This window comes from Lepidochelys olivacea (assembly GCF_965140295.1).
Source record: "Lepidochelys olivacea isolate rLepOli2 genome assembly, chromosome: 19".
Classification (NCBI taxonomy): Eukaryota; Metazoa; Chordata; order Testudines; family Cheloniidae; genus Lepidochelys; species Lepidochelys olivacea.
In genome coordinates, this window is record NC_140429.1 from 18,725,515 (window position 1) to 18,751,800 (window position 26,286).

The 26,286-nt window shown below is 45.9% G+C and overlaps 1 protein-coding gene and 1 long non-coding RNA gene across 2 annotated transcripts in view; one reads left to right on the forward strand and one right to left on the reverse strand.

Annotated features, from left to right (window-relative positions):
* The window catches only part of LOC311533158, a 46,338-nt gene that overhangs the window by 5,305 nt on the left and 14,747 nt on the right, over window positions 1–26,286 (reverse strand). Inside the window, exon 2 of the long non-coding RNA XR_014714517.1 lies at window positions 3,274–3,369. This is a non-coding gene — a long non-coding RNA (uncharacterized lncRNA). The remainder of the gene's footprint in view (window positions 1–3,273; window positions 3,370–26,286) is intronic.
* The window catches only part of STX12 (syntaxin 12), a 30,125-nt gene continuing 11,667 nt past the window's right edge, over window positions 7,829–26,286 (forward strand). Inside the window, exons 1-3 of the mRNA XM_084652350.1 lie at window positions 7,829–8,053; window positions 15,356–15,425; window positions 24,769–24,868. Coding sequence (XP_084508476.1) covers window positions 7,933–8,053; window positions 15,356–15,425; window positions 24,769–24,868 — 291 coding nt within the window. The 5' untranslated portion in view covers window positions 7,829–7,932. The remainder of the gene's footprint in view (window positions 8,054–15,355; window positions 15,426–24,768; window positions 24,869–26,286) is intronic.

Sequence of the window (26,286 nt, forward strand, 5' to 3'; positions counted from 1 at the left end):
CGTGAGCTACAGCTCACTTCCTCAGATGCATATCGTGGAAACTGCAGCAGGCTTTATATATACACAGAGAATATGAAACAATACCTACTCCCACCCCACTGTCCTGCTGGTAATAGCTTATCTAAAGTGATCATCAGGTGGGCCATTTCCAGCACAAATCCAGGTTTTCTCACCCTCCACCCCCCCCACACAAATTCACTCTCCTGCTGGTGATAGCCCATCCAAAGTGACAACTCTTTACACAATGTGCATGACAATCAAGTTGGGCTATTTCCTGCACAAATCCAGGTTTTCTCACATCCCCCCCACCCCCATACACACACAAACTCACTCTCCTGCTGGTAATAGCTCATCCAAACTGACCACTCTTCAAGTTTAAATCCAAGTTAAACCAGAACATCTGGGGGGGGGGGTAGGAAAAAACAAGAGGAAACAGGCTACCTTGCATAATGACTTAGCCACTCCCAGTCTCTATTTAAGCCTAAATTAATAGTATCCAATTTGCAAATGAATTCCAATTCAGCAGTTTCTCGCTGGAGTCTGGATTTGAAGTTTTTTTGTTTTAAGATAGCGACCTTCATGTCTGTGATTGCGTGACCAGAGAGATTGAAGTGTTCTCCGACTGGTTTATGAATGTTATAATTCTTGACATCTGATTTGTGTCCATTTATTCTTTTACGTAGAGACTGTCCAGTTTGACCAATGTACATGGCAGAGGGGCATTGCTGGCACATGATGGCATATATCACATTGGTGGATGTGCAGGTGAACGAGCCTCTGATAGTGTGGCTGATGTTATTAGGCCCTGTGATGGTGTCCCCTGAATAGATATGTGGGCACAATTGGCAACGGGCTTTGTTGCAAGGATAAGTTCCTGGGTTAGTGGTTCTGTTGTGTGGTATGTGGTTGTTGGTGAGTATTTGCTTCAGGTTGCGGGGCTGTCTATATATTTATATTTATATACACAGAGAACATGAAACAATGGGTGTTACCATACACACTGTAAGGAGAGTGATCACTTTAGATAAGCTATTACCAGCAGGACAGTGGGGTGGGAGGAGGTATTGTTTCATGGTCTCTGTGTGTATATAATGTCTTCTGCAGTTTCCACAGTATGCATCCGATGAAGTGAGCTGTAGCTCACGAAAGCTTATCCTCAAATAAATTGGTTAGTCTCTAAGGTGCCACAAGGACTCCTTTTCTTTTTGCAAATACAGACTAACACGGCTGTTACTCTGAAACCTGTCACTACAAAAGGTTCCCCCTCCACCCCCGCTCTCCTGCTGGTATTAGCTCATCTTAAGTGATCACTCTCCTTACAGTGTGTATGGTAACACCCATTGTTTCATGTTCTCTGTGTATATAAATCTCCCCACTGTATTTTCCACGGTATGCATCCGATGAAGTGAGCTGGAGCTCACGAAAGCTCATGCTCAAATAAATTTGTTAGTCTCTAAGGTGCCACAAGTCCTCCTTTTCATATTTGTTTGCAGGTCTGTGGCCTTGTCTGAAGTCCTGTACTACACATTTACCAGGATTTGATATCTACCGTTAGAGACATACACCTGTAAACAGTAAAGTGTTATTGTAGTCTCACGAGCCTTTCTCAAATAAATACACACACTGAGTTGTCTCAATAGTGTATATTAGTAATGATGGTTTGATAATGTCTCATATTCAAATTTATCATTAATCATATTACCTTAATTCAAACTTTCTGAATAAATTGCAAATATGACTTCCTTCAAATATTGGATGCACTTTCTTTAAAATATTGTTAAAATGTTTTTTTAATGAGTGGGAAAACTGGGTACATAACTTACACTTTTATGCAATTGAAAGTTACCAATATATTTCTAACTGGACAAAGAGAGGTAAATTGAAAACCAGAGCAGATAAAAATCATGATTTTAAAAATAATGGAGTGGAGGGTGTGCTTACAAAATTTGTGGCTGACACCAAGCTGGGAGGGGCTGTGAGCACTTTGGATGACAGGATTAAAATTCAAAATGACCTTCATAAATTAAAGATTTGGTCTGAAATCAACAAGATGAAATTCAGTAAAGATTAGTGCAAAGTATTACACTTAGGAAGGAAAAAATCAAATGCACAGCAACCAAATGGGGAATAACTGGAGAGGCAGTCGCACTGCTGAAAAGGATCTGGGGGTTCAAATGGATCACAAATTGAATATGAGTCAACAATGTGATACAGTTGTGAAAAAGGCTAATATAATTCTGGGGTATAATATCACTCTGGGGTATATTAACAAGAGTGTTGTATGTATGTTGTATGGGGCAAAAATTGGGGATTGGTCCTGCTTTGAGCAGGGGGTTGGACTAGATGATCTCCTGAGGTCCCTTCCAACCCTGAGATTCTATGGTTCTATGTAAGACACGGGAGGCAATTCTCCCACTCTACTCAGCACAGATGTGGCCTCAGCTGGAGTACTATGTCCAGTTCTGCATGCCATGCTTTAGGAAAGATCTGTATAAATTGGAGAGAGTCCAGAGGAGAGCAACAAAAAGGATAAAGGATTGAGGAAGCCTGACCTCTGAGGAAAGTTTAAAAAAACTGGGCATGTTTTTAGTCTTGAGAAAAGAAAACTGAGGGTGGACCTGATAATAATCTTCAAATATGTTAAGGGCTGTTATAAAAAGGACAGTGATCACTTATTCTCCATGTCCAGTGGAGGTAGGAAAAGAAGTAATGGGCTTAATCTGCAGCAAGGGAGATTTAGGTTAGATATCAGAAAAAACTTTCCAACTACAAGGGTAATTAAGCATTGGAATAGGCTTCCAAGGGGAGGCTGTGGAATCCCCATCATTGGAGGTTATTAACAACAGATTGGACAAACACCTATCAGGGATGGTCTAGGTTTACTGGGTCCTGCCTCAGTGAAGGGGGCTGAACTTGATGACTTCTCGAGGTCCCTTCCAGTTCTACACTTCTATGAATCTATTTTTTTTTAAAGAATTAATTATTTAAATCACCTTGATTTAAATTGCTCAACTCCATCCAAAACTGAATTTCCTCATGGGCCAATATACAATGTATGTGTTTCCAGGTGCTATTTAACAGCATTAAACAGCAAGAGGGTACTCACAATAACATTCATTAATTCATGGATAGGGCCCTACCAAATTCACAGCTGTGAAAAACGCATCAGAGACCATGAAATCTTGTCTCCCCCGTGAAATCTGTATAGTATAGGGGGAGACCCCGGAAAAATCATGGAGCAGGTCCTCAAAGAATCAATCCTGAAGCACTTACATGAGAGGAAAGTGATCAGGAACAGTCAGCATGGATTCACCAAGGGAAGGTCATGCCTGACTAATCTAATCGCCTTCTGTGATGAGATTACTGGTTCTGTGGATGAAGGGAAAGCAGTGAATGTATTGTATCTTGACTTTAGCAAAGCTTTTGACACGGTCTCCCACTGTATTCTTGCCAGCAAGTTAAAGAAGTATGGGCTGGATGATTGCACTATAAGGTGGGTAGAAAGTTGGCTAGATTGTCGGGCTCAACGGGTAGTGATCAATGGCTCCATGTCTAGTTGGCAGCTGGTGTCAAGTGGAGTGCCCCAGGGGTCGGTCCTGGGGCCGGTTTTGTTCAATATCTTCATAAATGATCTGGAGGATGGTGTGGATTGCACTCTCAGCAAATTTGCGGGTGATACTAAACTGGGAGGAGTGGTAGATACGCTGGAGGGCAGGGATAGGATACAGAGGGACCTAGACAAATTAGAGGATTGGGCCAAAAGAAATCTGATGAGGTTCAATAAGGATAAGTGCAGGGTCCTGCACTTAGGACGGAAGAACCCAATGCACAGCTACAGACTAGGGACCGAATGGCTAGGCAGCAGTTCTGCGGAAAAGGACCTAGGGGTGACAGTGGACGAGAAGCTGGATATGAGTCAGCAGTGTGCCCTTGTTGCCAAGAAGGCCAATGGCATTTTGGGATGTATAAGTAGGGGCATAGCGAGCAGATCGAGGGACGTGATCGTCCCCCTCTATTCGACTTTGGTGAGGCCACATCTGGAGTACTGTGTCCAGTTTTGGGCCCCACACTACAAGAAGGATGTGGATAAATTGGAAAGAGTCCAGCGAAGGGCAACAAAAATGATTAGGGGTCTGGAACACATGACCTATGAGGAGAGGCTGAGGGAACTGGGATTGTTTAGTCTGCGGAAGAGAAGAATGAGGGGGGATTTGATAGCTGCTTTCAACTACCTGAGAGGTGGTTCCAGAGAGGATGGTTCTAGACTATTCTCAGTGGTGGAAGAGGACAGGACAAGGAGTAATGGTCTAAAGTTGCAGTGGGGGAGGTTTAGGTTGGATATTAGGAAAAACTTTTTCACTAGGAGGGTGGTGAAACACTGGAATGCGTTGCCTAGGGAGGTGGTGGAATCTCCTTCCTTAGAAGTTTTTAAGGTCAGGCTTGACAAAGCCCTGGCTGGGATGATTTAATTGGGGATGGGTCCTGCTTTTGAGCAGGGGGTTGGACTAGATGACCTACTGAGGTCCCTTCCAACCCTGATATTCTATGATTCTATGATTCTATGACCAACATTTCTCAAACTGGGGGTCCTGACCCAAAAAGGTGTTGTAAGGGGGGGTCACAATATTGCCACCCTTATGTCTGCACTGCTGCCTTCAAGCTGGGCGGCTGGAGAGTGACGGCTGCTGGCCAAGGGCCCAGCTCTGAAGGCAGCAGCACAGAAGTAAGGGTGGCAATAACACGACCCCCCTACAATAAACTTGTGACCCTCTCCAGAGCCCCTTTTTGAGTCAGGATTCTTACAGTTACAACACTGTGAAATTTCAGATTTAAATATCTGAAATAATGAAAGGTTTCAGAGTAACAGCCGTGTTAGTCTGTATTCGCAAAAAGAAAAGGAGTACTTGTGGCACCTTAGAGACTAACCAATTTATTTGAGCATAAGCTTTCGTGAGCTACAGCTCACTTCATCGGATGCATACTGTGGAAAGTGTAGAAGATCTTTTTATACACACAAAGCACGAAAAAAATACCTCCTCCCACCCCACTCTCCTGCTGGTAATAGCTTATCTAAAGTGACCACTCTCCTTACAATGTGTATGATAATCAAGATGGGCCATTTCCAGCGCAAATCCAGGGTTTAACAAGAACATCTGGGGGAGGGGGGGTAGGAAAAAAAAAGGGGAAATAGGTTACCTTGCATAATGACTTAGCCACTGCCAGTCTCTATTCAAGCCTAAGTTAATTGTATCCAATTTGCAAATGAATTCCAATTCAACAGTTTCTCGCTGGAGTCTGGATTTGAAGTTTTTTTGTTTTAAGATAGCTACCTTCATGTCTGTAATTGCGTGACCAGAGAGATTGAAGTGTTCTCCGACTGGTTTATGAATGTTATAATTCTTGACATCTGATTTGTGTCCATTTATTCTTTTACGTAGAGACTGTCCAGTTTGACCAATGTACATGGCAGAGGGGCATTGCTGGCACATGATGGCATATATCACATTGGTGGATGTGCAGGTGAACGAGCCTCTGATAGTGTGGCTGATGTTATTAGGCCCTGTGATGGTGTCCCCTGAATAGATATGTGGGCACAGTTGGCAACTGGCTTTGTTGCAAGGATAGGTTCCTGGGTTAGTGGTTCTGTTGTGTGGTATGTGGTTGTTGGTGAGTATTTGCTTCAGGTTGGGGGGCTGTCTGTAGGCAAGGACTGGCCTGTCTCCCAGGATTTGTGAGAGTGTTGGGTCATCCTTCAGGATAGGTTGTAGATCCTTAATAATGCGTTGGAGGGGTTTTAGTTGGGGGCTGAAGGTGACGGCTAGTGGCGTTGTTATTTTCTTTGTTAGGCCTGTCCTGTAGTAGGTGACTTCTGGGAACTCTTCTGGCTCTATCAATCTGTTTCTTCACTTCTGCAGGTGGGTATTGTAGTTGTAAGAATGCTTGATAGAGATCTTGTAGGTGTTTGTCTCTGTCTGAGGGGTTGGAGCAAATGCGGCTGTATCGCAGAGCTTGGCTATAGATGATGGATCGTGTGGTGTGGTCAGGGTGAAAGCTGGAGGCATGTAGGTAGGAATAGCGGTCAGTAGGTTTCTGGTATAGGGTGGTGGTTATATGACCATCGTTTATTAGCACTGTAGTGTCCAGGAAGTGGATCTCTTGTGTGGACTGGACCAGGCTGAGGTTGATGGTGGGATGGAAATTGTTGAAATCATGGTGGAATTCCTCAAGGGCTTCTTTTCCATGGGTCCAGATGATGAAGATGTCATCAATATAGCGCAAGTAGAGTAGGGGCGTTAGGGGACGAGAGCTGAGGAAGCGTTGTTCTAAGTCAGCAAGTAGAGTAGGATTTGGGCTGGAAATACCCAACTTGGTTATCATACACATTGTAAGGAGAGTGATCACTTTAGATAAGCTATTACCAGCAGGAGAGTGGGGTGGGGGGGGAGAGAAAACCTTTTGTAGTGGTAAACACCCATTTTTTCATGCTTTGTGTGTATAAAAAGATCTTCTACACTTTCCACAGTATACATCCGATGAAGTGAGCTGTAGCTCACGAAAGCTTATGCTCAAATAAATTGGTTAGTCTCTAAGGTGCCACTAGTACTCCTTTTCTTTTTGAAATAATGAAATTTGCCATTTTTAAAATCCTATGACCCTGAAATTGACCAAAATGGACCATGAATTTGGTATGGTCCACTTCATAGATTCCAAGGCCAAAAGTGACTGTTGTGATAACCTAGTCTGACTTCTTGTATACCAAAAACCATAGAATTTCCCCAAAATAATTCTGAGAGCAGACCTTTCAGAAAAACAGCCAGTCTTAACTTAAATATTGTCAGTGATGGAGAACTCACCATGACCCTTGTTAAGTTGTTCCAATGATTTACTACCCTCACTGTCAAAAATTAAGCTTTATTTCCCGTCTGAATTTGTCTAGCTTCAACTTCCAGCCATTGGACTGTGTTATACCTTTCTGTGCTAGATTGAAAAGCCTCTTATCAAATATTTGTTCCCGGTGTTAGTACTCACACTGTAAACAAGTCCCCCCTTAACCTTCGCCTCAAGCTACACAGAATGAGCTCCTGGAATCTGTCACTAGACAGCAGCGTTTCCAGCCCTTTAATCGTTCTTGTGGTTCTTCCCTGAACCCTCTACAATTTATCCATATGCTTTTTGAATTGCGGACACCAGAGCTGGAGAGGGCAGGGGCAGCAGGTGTAAGAGACTGGGGGAGGCTGAGCCCCTCCAAACTGGGCGAACAAGGCCAGATGGGGAGCACCCCCCTTTGGGCAGGGGCCGGCCGGACGCCTGGGGAGCGCTGCCCGCAGAAGGGTGGGGGGGTCCCCCGGCCCCGCCCGCGCCGCTTGCCCCTCACCCACTGCCCGCAGCGCGCGCCCCCCGGGCGGGGGGGCCCCACTTCTGGGGATCTCCCCAAGTCACCCGCCACCCGCGCGCCAGCCGCGCGCGCCTCTCGCCTGCTCCGTGAGACGCCGGCGGCCGCGCCCAGCGGCCCCCCCGGCCAGAGCGACCCCCCCCGGCGGCCCCCCCGGCCAGAGCGACCCCCCCGGCGGCCCGCGCCCGCTTCGCCCCCCCCGGCCCGCTTCGCCCGGCGCCCCAGAGGAGTCCGCGCCCGCGGCCCCGCCCCGCGCAGGCTCTGGCTGGCCCGCCCGGCAGCGGCGCCGCCCTTGGGCTCCGGGGGGGCGGCCCCCCCCTCACGCCGCGTCCCCGTAACCATGGGGCCCAAGCACCCGGCCGCGGAGACGGGGCCGCGAGCGCGCATGCGCCACGTGGGGGAGGGCGGTGCCCTGTGCCGGGCGCTAGGGCGCACGCGCGGTGGGCGAGGCCCTGCTCTGCCCAGCTGCGCTCCCGGCTACCCGGCCCCGGACCGCTTGGCCCCAGCCCCGGACCGCTTGGCCCCAGCCCGGCTTCGCCATGTCCTACGGCCCGTTGGACGCGCGCCGGCCCGGCGGCCCCCAGGGGCAGCCTCCGCCCCGGGACTTCAGCGGCATCATCCAGACCTGCAGCGCCAACGTGCAGCGCATCGCTCAGTGCAGTGAGTGCGGCCCCCCCCCGGACTGAGCCCCTCGGGCCCGGCCCCCCCTCGCCGTCGGCCACCCCCCTCTCGGGCCCGGCCCCCCCCCCGGACTGAGCCCCTGGGGCCCGGCCTCCCCCCACTGCCACCCCCCCCCCGGACTGAGCCCCTCGGGCCCGGCCCCCCCCCCGGACTGAGCCCCTCGGGCCCGGCCCCCCCTCGCCGCCGGCCCCCCCCCCCGGACTGAGCCCCCCCTCGGGCCCGGCCCCCCCCCGGACTGAGCCCCCCCTCGGGCCCGGCCCCCCATCCCCCCCGGACTGAGCCCCCCCTCGGGCCCGGCCCCCCATCCCCCCCGGACTGAGCCCCCCCTCGGGCCCGGCCCCCCATCCCCCCCGGACTGAGCCCCCCCTCGGGCCCGGCCCCCCATCCCCCCCGGACTGAGCCCCCCCTCGGGCCCGGCCCCCCCTCGCCGCCGGCCCCCCCCCGACTGAGCCCCTCGGGCCCGGTCCCCCGCCGGCCCCTCTCCTGCTGCCCCAGGGCCCCGGGCTTTGGCCAGCCTTGGTTCTCTCCATCCCAGCCGTGGGAAGTGCTGCTGCTGACGCCCCTTCCCCGCCTCCCCCATGGCCCTGCATCCCCTTCCCGCCCTGCTCCCCTTGTCAGTAACTCTTCCTGCAGCTTCCCCCCTTGCTGCTGCTTCATACTGCACCCAGACGTTGCCCTCGCTGTTTCCCTTGATTTTCTTCTCCATCCTTGTCTTTAGTCTCTCTTTGCATTGCAGTGTCTCTTCACCTCTTTCCCAGTGTAGGAAAATACTGAATGTTGGCATTAAAATTCAAATGTAGATAACTAATTGGAATCATGTATTTCTTACTAGGCAGTTGGTTGTCTGCAGGAGAGTTTCTACTGCTCTCTTGGAAGCAGTTATATGGAATTTCTAAAATCTAAAAATGGCAGCAGGTATCTAAGTGACCTGAAGTAACTGAACACAGCCCAGGAAGGAGGTCAATCAACCACAGCAGCTCCCTTGTAATTTGGCCATGTTCATCAGTGTGCTTTGTCAGACTAACCCATCCATGTTGCTGCAACAGCTGGTCATCCCTTGACACTATGGTGACCCTCTGGCTTAACACCAGCTAGGCCATTCCTGACTTTCCAAGGGACTTGTTTTCCTGGAAGTTCTCTTCATCAGCCCCTGACTTCCCTCCATTACGATGTCTGCTTCTCTTCTTCCCATGAGACAGTGAAGGCTTCCCCTGACCAGCAGCACTTGCTAGTTAGCACAGAATTTATGTACTTCTTATCTAAAGTGAAACAAACATGCTTACAACTCTTTTCATCAAGTACCAGTAGAAATTGCAGAACCCTCAGCTCAATATTTTAGTAATCAGTTTCATTTATAAACGTGAAACAAAACCGCTTCCACTGCAGGCCAGCAAGGGGAGAACCTGATGCCTCAAATCTTACCCTCCTTCTGTAGCCCTTTCACTCCTTATGAAAAATCAAGGGTCCCTTGTCAACTTGCTGTTTATCCCGCTAGCTAACTCCATGAGAGCAGAACATCAGACAAACTAGGTGGCCAACTTGTGGCCTGATCTTGCACTTAGGGGATTGCAGGATTATTATCCTCTTGCCCAGATACCCAGATCAGGATTCATCCCTGAAGTGCTATAAATTTTTTGTTTGTACAACACAATTTCTGCACAGAAGCACTCTTAAGCTCAAGTTTATCTTGAGTAAGGGTTTGGAGGACTGGGCCCTTAGCAATCATAGAACTGGAAGGGACCTTAAGAGGTCATCTAGTCCAGTCCCCTGCATTCAAGGCAGGACTAAGTATTATCTAGACCATCCCTGACAGGTGCTTGTCCAACCTGCTCTTAAAAATCCCCAATGACGGAGATTCCACCACCTCCCTAGGCAATTTATTCCAGTGCTTAACCGCTCTGAGAGTTAGGAAGTTTTTCCTAATATCCAACCTAAACCGCCCTTGCTGCAATTTAAGCCCATTGCTTCTTGTCCTATCCTCCGAGGTTAAGAAGAATAATTTTTGTCCCTCCTCCTTGTAACAACCTTTTATGTACTTGAAAACTGTTATCATGTCCCCTTTCAGTCTTCTCTTCTCCAGATTAAACAAACCCAATCTTTTCAATCTTCCTTCATAGATCACCTTCTCTAGACCTTTAAACATTTTTGTTGTACAATCAGTACAATAAACAATATGTACTGATGGCACAATTCAGGTGGCATGCTGCCTAACTTCGCTTCATATCTATAAGACAAAAATAGTGTGTTTTTTCTTGTTTTCTTGCCCACCCATTCACCTGTCTGTCTCTTCTCTTGTGTTGCCTTGCTTTAATTCTTTTCATGACCAGCTGGATGAAACAGAATAGAATCCTCCTCCTGCTATGCCCCTTATTAGATCATTACTCCTGACTAGTGCCAACACAGAGCAGCACATGGGGTGTGGGACTAGCACAAGAGTTTCTCAAAATAGTCAAGGCATACATGTTTTATCAAAGGCCTTAAATAAAATAAAGGGGCACCATCAACTTAGAAGTCACACTTGAGTTTACCTGTTGATACAAATGCCTAATATTATTGTAACAGACAGAGAAGTTACTTTTCCATTTTGTTTACTTTAGACCAAAAGTGCTTTCAGTAGTAAATTTCATTGTAGTCAATTTCCCCCATTGGCCATTATCTTTGAAAATTCGTGGCGATCAGGGGAGGTCCCGGACGATGGAAAAAGGCAAATATAGTGCCCATATTTAAAAAAGGGAAGAAAGAGAATCTGGGGAACTACAGACCAGTCAGCCTCACTTCAGTCCCCGGCAAAATCATGGATCAGGTTCTCAAGGAATCTATTTTGAAGCACTTGGAGGAGAGGAAGGGGATCAGGAACAGTCAACGTGTTAATGTGCCAGCAAGTTAAAGAAGTATGGGCTGGATGAATGGACTATAAGGTGAATAGAAAGTTGGCTAGATCGTTGGGCTCAACAGGCAGTGATCAATGGCTCCATGTCTAGTTGGCAGCCGGTATCAAGTGGAGTGCCCCAAGGGTCGGTCCTGGGGCCGGTTTTGTTCAATATCTTCATAAATGATCTGGAGGATGGTGTGGGTTGCACCCTCAGCAAGTTTGCAGATGACACTAAACTGGGAGGAGAGGTAGATACGCTGCAGGGTAGGGATAGGATACAGAGGGCCCTAGACAAATTAGAGGATTGGGCCAAAAGAAATCTGATGAGGTTCAACAAGGACAAGTGCAGAGTCCCGCACTTAGGAAGGAAGAATCCTATGCACCGCTACAGGCTAGGGACCAACTGGCTAAGCAGCGGTTCTGCAAAAAAGGACCTGGGGATTACAGTGGACGAGAAGCTGGATATGAGTCAGCAGGGTGCCCTTGTTGCCAAGAAGGTCAATGGCGTATTGGGCTGTATTAGTAGGAGCATTGCCAGCAGATTGTGGGAAGTGATTATTCCCCTCTATTCGGCACTGGTGAGGCCACACCTGGAGTATTGCGTTTAGTTTTGGTCCCCCCCACTACAGAAGGGATGTCGACAAATTGGAGAGAGTCCAGCAGAGGGCAACAAAAACGATGAGGGGGCTGGGGCACATGACTTATGAGGAGAGGCTGAGGGAACTGGGGTTATTTAGTCTGCAGAAGAGAAGAGTGAGGGGGGATTTAATAGCAGCCTTCAGTTACCTGAAAGGGGGTTCCAAAGGGGATGGAGCTCGGCTGTTCTCAGTGGTGGCAGATGTCAGAACAAGAAGCAATGGTCTCAAGTTGCAGTAGGGGAGGTCTAGGTTCGATATTAGGAAACACTATTTCACTAGGAGGGTGGTGAAGCACTGGAATGGATTATCTGGGGAGGTGGTGGAAGGCCCGGCTTGACAAAGCCCTGGCTGGGATGGTTTAGTTGGTGTTGGTCCTGCTTTGAGCAGGGGGTTGGACTAGATGACCTCCTGAGGTCTCTTCCAACCCTATTATTCTATGATTCTACGAAATTGCGGCAAGTGCGGTTTAGGTTGGACATTAGGAAAAACTTCCTAACTCTGAGAGGTTAAGCACTGGAATAAACTACCTAGGGAGACTGTGGAATCTCAATCATTGAGGAATTTTAAGAGCAGGTTGAACAAACACCTGTCAGGGATGGTCTAGATGATACTTAGTCCTGCCTTGAGTGCAGGGGACTGGACTAGATGATCTCTTGAGGTCCCTTTAAGTTCTATGATTCTCTAGAAGATGTTGGACTTGTGACCGATCACAAGAGTTGTTCTGGCATGAAATCTGTGATGCTTGGCTCCTTCGGGTAGGTATTCAGCCTAGTGCATGGGGAGTTCACTACACAACTGTGTACTGTGAGAATTAATCGAACTCCAGGAAATCAGCATGCTACCCAGGCAAGGCTCTGAGTTCCAGTATTTAATTATTCCATAAAGCCACACTGTACTATATGTGCCGCTAGGCATTACATTAAAAGACATTGTTAAATGCAAATCAGTGTAGTTTAAATACACTCCAGTATGGCTCATGACCAAACCCAACATAAGTGACTTGATCCAAGACACAATCCAAATGAAGAAGTCACACCAATTAAACTAAATTGATTTACAAACAGTTTTAGTTAAATAGTGCAACTTCTTTGTGTAGACTAGGCCTAACATTCTTCTGGTATGATGGAATTGATTCACTTGTCACTCTCCATTCTGACTCTCAGTTGTTCTCAAAAGATAATAGTGGCAGGGTTCATATACATTCTGATCCCATTGTAACAAGATTGTAACTGAAATAGTCAACAAGAAGAAGTAGACTGGAAGAATCGTGTTCAGCCCACTTAAATGCAAGTTGTTTTCATACATCTTCTAAAATTCTTCCTCCTTCCCAATGCGACACTCATTTTCAGAGATGACCTGCAACTACACAGTATTCTAATAGCTCAAGTAGAACAGCCCTCTAGAGTACCAGAAATGCTCATACTCCTCCAAAGTCGGTGGCTGCTGTCTCCTGCTTCCACTGATGACAAGCATGTTTTGTTGGTAACATCACAGGCGAAAAACCGTGCTGGGGAACTCTGCATGGAAGAGATCATTTTACTGGCTGAATGTCCAATTCAAACTCTTCATTAGGCCAGTGCTATGAAGGCAATATCTGTCCTGTAAGTTTATTCAGATTTTTACACTGCTTGCTAAGAAGTCGTGAACGACTCCTGTTGTTCATATCCAAAACTGTCATACTGGGGGCTGGAGCTGGGTGTAATAGGTAAGGGTAGCTACTTGAGGTTTTCCACAGTGCTTAGAGGTATACCATGAACTTAAACTACTCCATTTAAAAAAAAAAGGGTCTAAAGTAGTCTTGTGCACCTGCCTCTGAGTCCCTTATAACTTCAGCAACTTCACAACCATGTTTTTGTGTTTGTAACTGTTTCTCTCCCCTCTTGCTGTCTTTCACGAACACACACAGGAAAAATTAATTGTAATGAAACTGACTATTGAAAGCACTTTTTGTCTAAAGCTGTGGTTCTCAAACTGTGGGGCAGAATTCCCAAGGATGCGTGGGAATGTGTCAAGGGAGGCGCAGGCTGTATGCTTTTTGTTTGTTTTTGTTTTTTTTATAGTTCTGGCTGTCAGCCCTGGGTGGCTGGGCCTTGTGCAGAAGAGTTGTGCATACCCGGGAGGCAGGGATCCCTGCCACCTGGGCTCAGGCTCTCCTTCCCTCCCCACAATCCCTCACCTGGACGTGGTGGGCTGTCGGCAGAAGCGCAGAAGTAAGGGTAGCAATGGGCACCAAGTCTGGTGTGAAAAGTGATATTGACAAATACCACTTTGCCAGCCTAACTTCTGTGCTTCTGCTGGTGCAGTACTGTGTTCCGAGCTGGGTGCCTGGCCAGCAGCTGCTGCTCTCCGCTCTGCCTTTAGAGCCGGGTGGCAGTATGTGTCCTTGGTGGGGAGGGGCACATAAACTGCAACACAAAGAAGGAGGGCCGGTCAAATACCTTTGAAAACCACTGGTCTAAAGTAAACAAAATGGAGAAATAACTTTCCTCTCTCTTATAGCAATACTAGATGTCTGTATCAACAGGTAAACTCAGAAATGTGACTTTCTAAATTTATTTTATTAAACCCTTTGGTAAAGCTCTAGTCACTTGTAAGCATTCTACAAATCAATGACTAGACTACTTCAAACACCCCCACTTGGTCTAACAAAAAGCATTTAGGGTAAGGTCTGTTGTGACAATTGGTCTATAACTTTTGCCTGCTTAGAAATTTAGCATGGAAAGTAGGTCAAGTTATTTTCAATAAAGAATGTAATAAATGTGCAAGAGAACCAGAGAGACTAAATCAACCCAAACAAAAAAGGCCACATTGATATAATTCAAGGAGTGTGTTGATACCATGCTTGGTAAAAACAGGAGATGTAGAACCGGAAATTTATTAGCTAAAATTGGTGTGTCACTAGTAGGCCTAATCGGTGTACAAAATAAGGGGATTGGCTATTTTACCCATCACTTCCCTTTTGAGTCCTTAAATAAAGAGATTTTGAGGAAAACAACAGACGGGGGTTACCGAAGCAAGCTTCCCCTCCTGGCTGCATTTGGTGGGACACGTGGCCCTTGTTGTTCTGATCCAGAGAGATACCCAGACCAGGCCCGAGAGAGCGACCCTGATGACATCCCCACCCCTACCAGCTCCTGCTGAATCCCAGCACCACCTGAGATTAAATGGGATTGAACTTTAACAGCAGCAATAACAACTCCAGCCCCTCTCAACTACCTTCTCTCTTCCCCAAAAGGACAGTTATTGCCATCTGACACCTCACAGAGACTGTCAAACTGGGGGCGGGGCTGGGTTTCCTTCTACAACCCTCTCCAGTTAAAGGGAAAGGGAACATGGGATGTTAAAATGGAAGACTTATTTAATATTTTACTTTTCTAATGCGTTCACTCTTTTTCCTTCTTTTCTTTATCTTTAATAAAAGGTTACAATGTTTTTAACCACCGGACTCCTTAATGTTTTTAATGCTATTTGCCATGGTACTAAGCAGACCTTGTTTAATACTATTTAATGTTGGACAATGACTGGGTTATGTTAACATCTTTGGCCCATTTATTCCATCTAGATTGAGACAACAGGTACAGGTCCATTTTAAAGAGGTGGGCAAGCCTTACTTCAACAAAACTTTGATAGCAACATTTCTATGGGAGAGATGGTAATGCAGCTAGAAGGGGAACTTCAAGAAAAATAACCAGAAGGAGTCTAATGTGTTGTTTTAAAATGGTCTTGCCTTGCCTTACAAATCACCAAGCCATTGTAAACTCTTTTCCTCAGCTTCTCAGATAAAGAATTTGATGAGCCAGCTTGGAACCAAACAGGACTCCAGCAAATTGCAGGAAAACCTGTAAGTATTAGCTGAACAAACATGTAAGTGTGCATGTGGATGATGGAAATGGACTGGGTCTGTTTTGGTTAGTGAGCAGTATCCTGAGCAAAACTCTGCATGGTGGGAGGGTGGCAGTAGAGGCGGGGTGTGGTGTGGCAGGGCGTAAACTGACTCTAGTTCTCCCAAAAAGGCTAACTTGGTGGATGAAGGGAATTTGGTAGTTGTACTGGGGTCAAAAGCCATTCATATCTGCTTGCTATGGACCAAAAACTGGTTGAAGGGTCATAAACAAGGGGAATTAACAGCCATGTATCAAGCTGTGTTCAGGCTTCTGCAGATTAGAGCAGGATCTGTGATGGAGCTGAAACTATTTTAAGCTTCATTTATGATTTAGAAGAGAGAGTAAATATCACGCTAACAAAATTCTTGGATCCTAAATTAGGAGAAGTAATGAGAATATAATATTCTGAAGGGGGAGAGACACCTGTAATATCAAAAGACTAGGCAAGAGAATGATCAGCAGCAATAAGATATGGCAATCAAAATGCCTAATATAACTTTAAACACTGTAGAGAAGAATACGCCACTGGATGACAAACCACAGGGAGTTCAGATAGAACAACCAACGTTCTCAGAGGGGATGGAGGGTCTGACCTAAGGCAATTACACATAGATTGTCTGAGGCCTTGTCTACACCACACAAAACAGTGGAGGTGTAGGCATTGCAAAGCTAGTTTTGTCAGCAAAACTCTCCTATTTTGCAACAAAATAAAACCACCTCAACGAGAGGCATAAAGCTTTTTTCAGCAATTTTAAAATGACAAAGCACCAGTGTAGACGCAGCTGTTCGTTCTGTTGCCATAACTGGCTTCCCCCAGTATCCCACAATACCCACTGTGACCGCTCTGCTCATTGTTATGAACTTGGCTGCCCTGGATTCCAGCTACAAAGGCATACACCCCTCCCCTTTCAGAGCTCCAGGAAGTTCTGACAGCTGAGTGTGCTGCTCCATTCTGGCAGCAAAGAGCAAATCGTTAATGTGGAATCCTGCTCTCCCCTGCACTGGGAACACCGCAGCAAGCAGGCTGCTGCTGTAGGAGGCGGGAGGGAGACTGCTGTGCTGAGCTGGGGATGGAGGTGGGGGCTGATGTTGGTGGCATCTCCCTCTCCCTGCCTCAGGACTGACTGCTTCTGGTTGCTGTCTGAATTTAGAGACAGCATGCTGACAGACTCACTCTTCCCCCAGCACGCACACTTCCCCAACACACACTGTCTCTTTCACATACACACTCCTCCCCCACTTTCTCTTACACTCTCCCAATATACAGTTTGTCTCTGTCTCTACACACACACACGCCCAACCTCTCCCCCACACACACTTCAGATGAAAAGCAGTTGGCAATCTAGTAGGATGCCCATGGAATGATGGGATTAAGAAACCTGCATCATGTGACTCTGTGCCTGCCCCATGAGGCATTGCAAAACCTTCCCAAAGCACCAATTGCACTGTGGGATTGCACGATGGGATAGCCAATTGCACAGTGGGATAGCTACCCACAGTGCACTGCTCTGTGTCGATGCAAGAGCTGCTAGTGTGCATGTGCTCTGCCGACACAAGGAGCACAGTGTGGACATGCAACAATGGTTTAATTAAAGCAGCATAACTTTAGTTGACAAAACTCTGTAGTGTAGACATGTCCTAAGCAATGACTACAGGTGTACAGAAGCATACAAATAATTGAAGGGTGTAAGCAGCAGAGTGGTAGAAAAATAACTTAGGAGTAATAAGAGGAAATTATTAAAAGGAAAAATCAAATGAAAACCTGGAAAACCTTCTCAACTGTGAGGTCGCCTGATAATGGAATGATCTCCCAAAAGAAATGGAAGAAGCTCAGTTGCTCTGGACATTAAAGTTAGAATTGATCAAATACTAGAAAATGTGCAGTGAAGAATCCTGCATTGACACCCAGAGGTGAACTAAATGGCCATAGAATGTCATATTAGAGATTCTATGAAAGAAATAACCAATTTTATTTGCATTGGGTTTACTCCAGTGCGAAGAAATCTCTTGGATAAGGCTTGTTGGCATCCTTTCATCTATGAGAGACTGTCGGAATTGCAGGCTATGATGTAGATGGTTTACAATGTCTCATGTGACTGAATAGGCCAATCCAAGATTTGCATGATCTTTGGCAATTATTGCAAATGTATGTATCTTGGTTGGGAGCTGCTTGCTTCCTCTGGGTTCTTTATTCTTCAAGCTGTAGGAGCCAGCTTCTATTCCCTGGTGGACACAATGACACTTGTTACAATCACTTGCCAAGATTTCACAATGGTCAGGATCAATTCCAAATTCCTTCATATCTCGCTTGCATGTGTCTTTATAGCAGAGCTTGGGACATCCTATTGTTCTTGTTCCCTCTGATAGCTCCCTGTATAGCATGTCCTTGGGTATGCATCCGTCTTTCAACCTACTCAGAGGGTCCAGCCAGTGCAGTCATCTTTGCTTGAGCAGGGCTGTCACACTTGGTCAATTTGTCCTTTGAAGAATTTCTGCATTGGTGACTTTATCCTGCCATTTAGTGTTGAGTATACGGTGTAAACAACGTAGATGGAAACTGTTTAACCTTTTCTCCTGATGAGCATAAGTTGTCCATGTTTCCCCATTATACATGAGAGCGCTGAGGACACAAGCTTGGTACACTAGAATTTTGGTCTTGATGGCAAGCTCTGAGTTGTTCCATGCTATTTTAGTTAGTCTGCTAAAGGTGTTGGCAGCCTTTGCAATGCGAGCATTTAGTTCTTCCTCAAGTGAGAGGTTGGTGGTCACTGTAGAACCTAAACAGCTGAACTTTTGGACGACTACTAGCTGGTTTGCGTTTAAGGTAATCGAAGGATCTTGTGGAACCCCCTTTCCTAATACAACCATTTTCTTGATGCTGATGGTGAGAGCAAATGCCTGACAGGCACTTGAAAGGTGGTCCATGAGTTCTTGTAGTAGATCCTCATTGTGGGCTATGAGGGCAGCATCATCAGCAAATACAAGTTCTCTGATTAGCACCTTTTTGACTTAGGAAACTCTTCAAACTATTCCAGCCAATCTGATCTTTTATACGCTCCATCTTTCATGTCCTTAAACATGTCCACACACAGTTGAAGAGTACCAAAAAGATTCAAAAGAGCGTAGGGGCAAGAACACATTCTTGCTTTATTCCACTTTTCATCTCAAAGCTGTCTGAAGTGGACCGTCAAACTGGATGGGTGCTCTCATGTTGTTGTGGAATGAATGTATAAGACTTAACAAGGTTGGTGGGCATCTTATCTTTTCTAGTATTGCAAATAGACCTGCTCTGCTTACTGTGTGGTTAGGTCCACAAAGGCAATGTACAATGGTCGGTTTTGCTCTCTGCACTTTTCCTGGAGTTGATGCAGAGAAAATATCATCATGTCTATAGTTGATCTTCCAACCCTGAATCTGCACTGTGATTAAGGGTAGACACGATTCGCCAGCTGTTGTAAGCGCACTAAGATGACTTTTGCAACAGCTTTTCCTGCTGCGCTTAGTAGCAAGATACCCATGTAGTTGTTGCAATCACCTTTTCGCCTTTATTTTTATACAACGTGATGATGTTTGCGTTATGCATCTCTTGTGGTACCTCACCTTTTTTCCAGCATTTAAGTAGCAGCTGAAGAAGATATGGTAATAGGCTGTCTTTCCCGCACTTGAGGATTTCTGCTGGGATGCCATCTTGTCCAGGAGACTTGCCACTTGCCCACTTCTAGCTCTGGCATGACCTGTAGAGTTGGCATTTGGTCTAGTGATTTGCTGGTGGTGTTCCTTTCTTGTGCGTATAGCTCTAAATAGTGTTCAACCCAACGGGACAACTGCTTGCTTTAATCTATAATGATTTCACTGCTGTGCAATTTGAGAGTGGCAACCTTGTTGACAGTGTGGGATCTAGAGCTTTCTCCAGGCCATCATACATGACTTTGAGGTTTCCTGTGTCTGAGGCTGTCTGTATCTCTTCACAGACCTTGATCAGTAATGATTTGCAAAACATCTGCTTGCTTGCTGTACCTCAATTTTTGCATGTTGAAGTCTCACTTTGGTACTTTGTTGGTTTCTTGTGTTCCAGATAGGCTGTGTTCCCAATGTAGCTAAAGCTGTTCCATAGACTCATAGAACTTGAAGGGACCTCGAGAGGTCATCTAGTCCAATCCCCTGCACTCAAGGCAGGACTAAGTATTCTCTAGACCATCCCTGACTGGTGTGTGTCCAACCTGTTCATAAAAATTTCCCAATGATGGAGATTTTACAACATCCCCAGGCAAGTTAGTCCAGTGTTTAACCACTTTACAGTTAGGAAGTTTTTTCTAATGTCCAACCTAAACCAGCCTTTAAGCCCATTGCTTCTTGTCCTATCCTCAGGGGTTAAGAAGAACAATTTTTCTCCCTTCTCCTTGTAACCACCCTTTATGTACTTCATGGATTGTTCTTAAATCTTCCCCAGATTCCTCTACCTCCTCGGGTAATGATTTCGCATGCATGCTAAGTTCAAAAGTCTTCACAGACTTCTGACATTTTCTCTGGTTTGCAGTGTTAACAGCATTGATTTGGGGCTTGGGCCTAGGTTTTGCTCTGTCTAGCTTCTTGGCTGTAATCTTCACCTTGCTAATACTCAAGGAGTGGTCAATGTCACAGTCAATACTGTGGAATGCATGAGTGTTCTGCACGAAGGGTAGATCTTTCCTCCTGATGATAACGAGGGCTAACTGGTGCCAGTGGCTTGATCGTGGATGTCGCCATGACACTTTGTGCACTCTTTTCCTGTAAAATACGAATTGGTAATGCACATTTGGTTTGGGGGCAGCATTCAAGACGTCTTTGCCCATTCTCATTCATTTTGCCAATGCCAAAATGTCTAGGCAATCTGGCCATGAGTTGTTGTCTGTACCGACTCTTACATTAAAGTCACCAAGGAGGAAAAATTGCTCATTTGATGGTATTCTTTTGATGACTTGATGCAAAGAGTCATATAATATATCCTCCTCAGGTTAGATTTGAGTGTTGGTGCATAGGCATTAATAATGTTCACAGAGCTGATGGTCGTCTGAAGTTTAAGTGAGATGATACGCTCCGACTTCCCAATGGGTGTTTCTAGGAGCTTTACCCACTTGTTTCTCACAGCGAAACCGACACCGTGCAAACAATTTTCTTCACTGGTTTTACCTTGCCAAAAGAAGGTGTAATTGGTCTGTTGGACAGAACCAGCATCTGCAAGTCTGGTTTCCTGAAGTGCTGCAATGTCAACACTGAGTTTGTACAGATTATGGTCTATCAAAGCTGACTTCTGTATGCTGCTTGTGTATTGTAGGTCATCATTTGTAAATCCCGGACACATGGTCCGAACATTCCAGCTTCCAAGCTGGAAAATTCTTGTATTTGGCAAAAATAAGAAACCAAGGTTTCAGTCTGCCTTTCAACTTTTGGTCTAGCCCTATGCACCCCATGAGGCAGACAGACCATGGCGGGTCAGCACCTGACTGTCCAGGGGCTGCCTGGCTTTGTGGCGGGCGGTGGTTGACCAATGGAACACAGTGATTCCTCCCACCATCGAAGGTGACCTGTGGCACCCTCCTCTACGCCAATCAAGTGAGAGCATATAACCCCACCTTCCATGTTGTGACCATGTTGCCAGCAAGGATGGAGTGTCCTTTCCATGTGATGTGGCTGCAATGGTCTAGGCAGTTGATGTGGAGGCCCTGCTTTGCCCATGTGTCAGCATCCCCCCTCTTGACTTCACTGGTTTGGACCAAAGGAAGGACGGGAGTTGATACGTTTGGAACCAGCTGTGCTGCAGGAGTTGCCAGTGCAGAGGAGATCTTCCATCTGCCTGCCCTTCAGGGCGCCACTCCTAGATAGGGAGGTGGTAGAATCTTACCTAGGGAGGTGGTGGAATCTCCTTCCTTAGAAGTTTTTAAGGTCAGGCTTGACAAAGCCCTGGCTGGGATGATTTAATTGGGGATTGGTCCTACTTTGAGCAGGGGGTTGGACTAAATGACCTCCTGAGGTCCCTTCCAACCCTGATATTCTATGATTCTATAGGTTATCCGCTACAGCTGAAGGGCCCAATCTGTCCTGTGAGGATGTCATTGGCAAAAACATTGAGTTAATTTGCTCATCTGCCTTTTGATGGCATTTTCTCCATCAAGGGTTCCACTACCCTCCCCAGGCGCTCATCTGCCCGAAGCTGTTGGCGCTTCCTGAGGTTTCTGGGGTAATTAACCAGTGCCCAGCACTCAGCGTTGACCAGTACAGGTTGTACCACTTATAGTCATAGAAGTAGCAGGTTTTCAATTCTGACCTGGGTAAGGAATGTCAGAAGTAATCCCCTCACGGGCATGTTTATCTTGGGCTAATAATTTCAAAACTGCCTAGTAACTAGAGTTGATCAGGAGTCTTACATTAGAACGATTTTCCAATGGAATATGTTCCCTCTTTTTCTCCCAAATTACCCAGGGGGAAACTTCAGTTTTCTTGGGTAATTTCAGCTCTCCATCAGGAAAATCTAAATGAAGGCTCCCTGGCTGGCTGACTGTCTGCCTGCCTGCCTGGAAGGCTTTAGTCAGTTTCAGTTTCTGCCTGTAGGCAAAGAGCCTTCCAGGTGGCCAGACAGAAAGGCAAAAGCTTCTGGTTTGGCTGTTCCCAAACAGAGTTTTCTGGAAATCCCTTCCCATGAAAAATCTGATAGTTTTGACTTTTCTCTTTTGGGGATGAAAAATTTGTCAGATGAAATCTGTCACAGGATGGGATTTCCATTTTCCAGCCAACTCTGCTAGTAACAAGGTTACTATTTATAAAAGGGAGTCCCCTCTCTTCCTGCCCTCTCTGCGTTGTCATTCCGAGCTGCGCAGTACAAATCTGAAGGCTGCCATGTATAAGAGAGGCCTGGTTAGATATGGAACATGTTTGTAATATTCCATATGAAGTGCAGAACATTCTAAACTTTTTCAGAATATAAACAGGACACAGCTGCTAATGCTTGAGTGCTTCAACTAGATCATAGTTGATTTGATCTGGATTTAATGGCTGGATTAAAGAACTAATCATTGGTGGCAGTCTAATTAATCTAGTTTCCAGTTAATGTTGTTCTGTTATAGAAAAACCCTCAGCTTTCACTTGAAGGGATTATTGGTGCTTAACAAATAGTGCTTCCTAGGGTGACACTTCAAGTGTATTGGTACAAAAATGCAGGGAAATCATAGTCAACGCAACCATCAAGTTAACTTCTCAAGCACCACTATAGTTTACCTACTGTGGGCTAGAATATGCAATGAGGCAACACAAACTCTGCTAAACCTGACTGCTTTGTCATGTACATCAATTGGACTATATGGTTGATAGCTTTCCTCTTGGTGTCTTATAGGCATGCAATGAACTTATTGCCTTGTGCTTTTTTTTGTATCCCTTTCCTTCCTTTTCCCATCTTATGCTCTGACCCACCACTATGTTCTATGTATATGTGGCAGGTGGTTAATGAATGAATTCCTTCCAGATCCTCCTTCCTAGGACAGAAGACACAACAAATTACAGCAATGTGTCTGGAAACTTTGTAACATGAGTTTAATGTAGATCTTACGGTAGGCATACTAATGATGTGTAGCGTTTCCAGTGGTGAACTGTCTGTGTATGCTAAAGCAGAACAGTGTTTGTGCAACTGAGGACTTTCCATAGGTTATGGTTGGCTGTATATTATAGAGGATCATGACTTCTTATAGCAAAGCATTCTGGGACCATCCTAACTTACTGGGACAATAGTATTCATAGGTTCCAGAAACCTGTCTTGTAAATCTATGACAGGTAAATCTATGGTACACCCAATGTAACCACTAACTGAAGAGCCAATTTTCTTTTCTCCCCCACCCTGCAACTGCCAGGGCTTGTGTGTCACGTTACCATGGGCAGAGTAATCATTGTTCATGGTCACCAAAATGAAAGCAAAACCACGAAGCAAAAATTGGAAACCAAAGCAAATGGGACCCAGTCAGCATTTAAAGAATTACACTTCTGTCTAAAAATGTTTTCCCTGGCTGGTTAGTGGAAAGATTTGAATAAGCAGCTGTTCTATGCACTTGATATTCTCATTCTTGCTGTTTCATGATGTATGCCATTTTCCCAGGGTTTTTGTGCCCCTTACAGCAGGGTTCATAGAATCATAGAATATCAGGATTGGAAGGGACCTCAGGAGGTCATCCAGTCCAACCCCCTGCTCAAAGCAGGATCAATCCCCAATTTTTGCCCCAGATCCGTAAATGGCCCCCTCAAGGATTGAACTCTCAACCCTGGGTTGAGCAGGCCAATGCTCAAACCACTGAGCTATCCCTCCCCCCGAAAAGCTTTTTCTTTCTGAGGGCCTCCCCCCAACATGCTATAAAAACTCCACGGCCCACTTGTGCCTCAATAATGGGGTTTCTGCATATAAAAGCCAGGGCCAGCATTATGGGGTAGCAAGCAGGCCACTTGCCTGGGGGTCCTCATGTCACAGGAGCCCCCACAAAGCTACATTGCTCAGGCTTCGGCTTCAGCCTCAGGTGGAAGGGCACAGGGCCCGGGCTTCAACCCCATGCAGCAGGGCTCTTTGGCTTTCTGTCCTGGGCCCCAGTGAGGCTAATGCTGGCCCTGCTTGGCGGCCCCCCTGAAATCTGCTCGCAGCTCCCAGGGGGTCTCAGACCCCTGGTTGAGAACCACTGCCTTACAGCAATAAGGAGGAAAGAAACATCTTAAAGTGACTGCTGAACCACAAGGTTTGGTAGGGGTCTAGAGCAGATGGAGACCTGAAATGACCTTAAATACTATTTTTAATATAGCTAGACTGTGTCCCCTTTAAGTAACATGTCAACAAAATATGTGCAAATTGAAGCTACAAATGCACCCTAATACAAAAGCTAGAAGTCCATTCCTCCTGTCCCCTTGAACACAGGAAGGTGCTGTCTGCTATGCAGTGTTTATAATGCCTGCAACTCCTTACCCAGGCAATGGTCCTTGGGACTTGTCAGGTAAAGACTATTCTAGTTATTTGATTCTGATACTAATAAGCTTCTGCAGACTCTTAAGAATTCTCTTCCCTCTTGGCATGGAACTCCTAATATTATTTAGGGTCATAAGTGCAGGTGGAACTTCATGGGATAACCCGACAGTTGTAAACATAGAGCTGCGATCATTTGAATTGTCGTAGTGTGCCGCTTACATGTGCAGGGTTTTGGAACCCTTATGTGGTACGGTGACAACTGTTAATTGTTTGGTGACTATACTAGCAACTTAATTCAGAGGAAACTACATAAGCTTGTATTTTTATTTTAGACAACAGTTACAGCATTCTGCAAACCGGCTCGCCAAGGAGACAAATGAGTACCTAAAGGAGCTGGGATCTCTGCCACTTCCCTTATCTGCTTCTGAACAGGTTTGTGGGGGTGAAGCTTTAGTGGAAAGGAAGAAAAAAAAATCCTAATACTTTCTTAAGAAAGAAACACACTAACTTGTGTCATTACAGGATAAGTATGAACTAGCAAATCTAGGTTACCTGATAGGGTGGCTTCTGTCTAAAGAGAGCAGAACTGTAGGGATGCTTTAAAACGGGGCACTGAGCACTCCCTGTCTCCACTCACCATCTACAGACACAAACGAGAACACAAAGTTTGACTTTCAACATGCATGGATTTCTGTGCTGAGACTTTATCCCAAAAGAGATTGGAACACAGCCTGGATCTGTGACCATTCTGTCACAGTGATGGTGACAGGCTTCTTGGTGTAGTGTAAACTAAGAAGTCTTTGTGTAAAGAAGAGGGTTTTTAATCCATTGGCATCCTGATCAGCAGCTGTCTCATGTGTTTACCATGGGTGAATGATCCTGGAACCTCTGAGTTCTAATTCTGGCTCTGCCATTGAATTAGACCTTGCCCACAATGGACGTTAATGCACAGCAAGCCAGGGTGTGACTCTACAGTGCACCAGCTTGCTGCACACTTATATCCTGTGTGGACACTGCTGCAGGGCAGTAGGAGTTCCACAGTGCAGAACTCATAGTGAACCACCACTTGAAAGAGCAGTATGTCAGAGGGCATCCATAGCTGCGGGCTGTAACACTCTGTGTGTAATGATTCCGAAGTGTAAATGACCCAGTTAGAGAAATGAGCAGGCAGCCCTTGGCTATGTGTTTAAAATACAAAAATGAATTTCCAGATTGTGCCTCTCCCTAGGGAATGTCTGCTGACCCCACATTTCTCCCTCTCCCATACAGGAGGTATTATTAGAACTGGGATTTTTCAAAGTCTGTCATGTGGAACATATCTTAAGAGACTCCCTTCCCTTGCATACCACAGTACAGACCACTTCTCCCTCCCATTGAGCAAGCTAACATCCCAGTGGTAAATACAGCAATTGTGTACATGGTTTTCCTCACACTTTCCATGTAATGCATCTTTTGCTGTCCCGCTGTAGTTTAGTAGATGGAAAAATGGAAGAGAAACCAGTACTGTGTGACCAGCCAACTCTCTGCAGGCCATCAGGAAGTGCTCTGCAGACTGCTGGTTTGGTAAACCCTGCATGGAAACTTTCCCTAGCTATCTGGATCCTGCAAGCCGTAGAAAGCCATGGGTGCTGGTTTTGTAGCAGGCTGACATACCCAGAGGAAACAGAAGGCCTGTTCCAGCTCCAGATTTCTCCAGCTTCTTACCAGAAACTTGCAAATTAAATGCCAAATTAAATGTAAATTAAATTAAAAATTAAATGAAAAAACCACCAAATTAAATGTAAAAATGTAATAAGAAAAGCCAAAAAGGAGTTTGAAGAACAGCTAGTGAAAAACTCAAAAGGTAATAA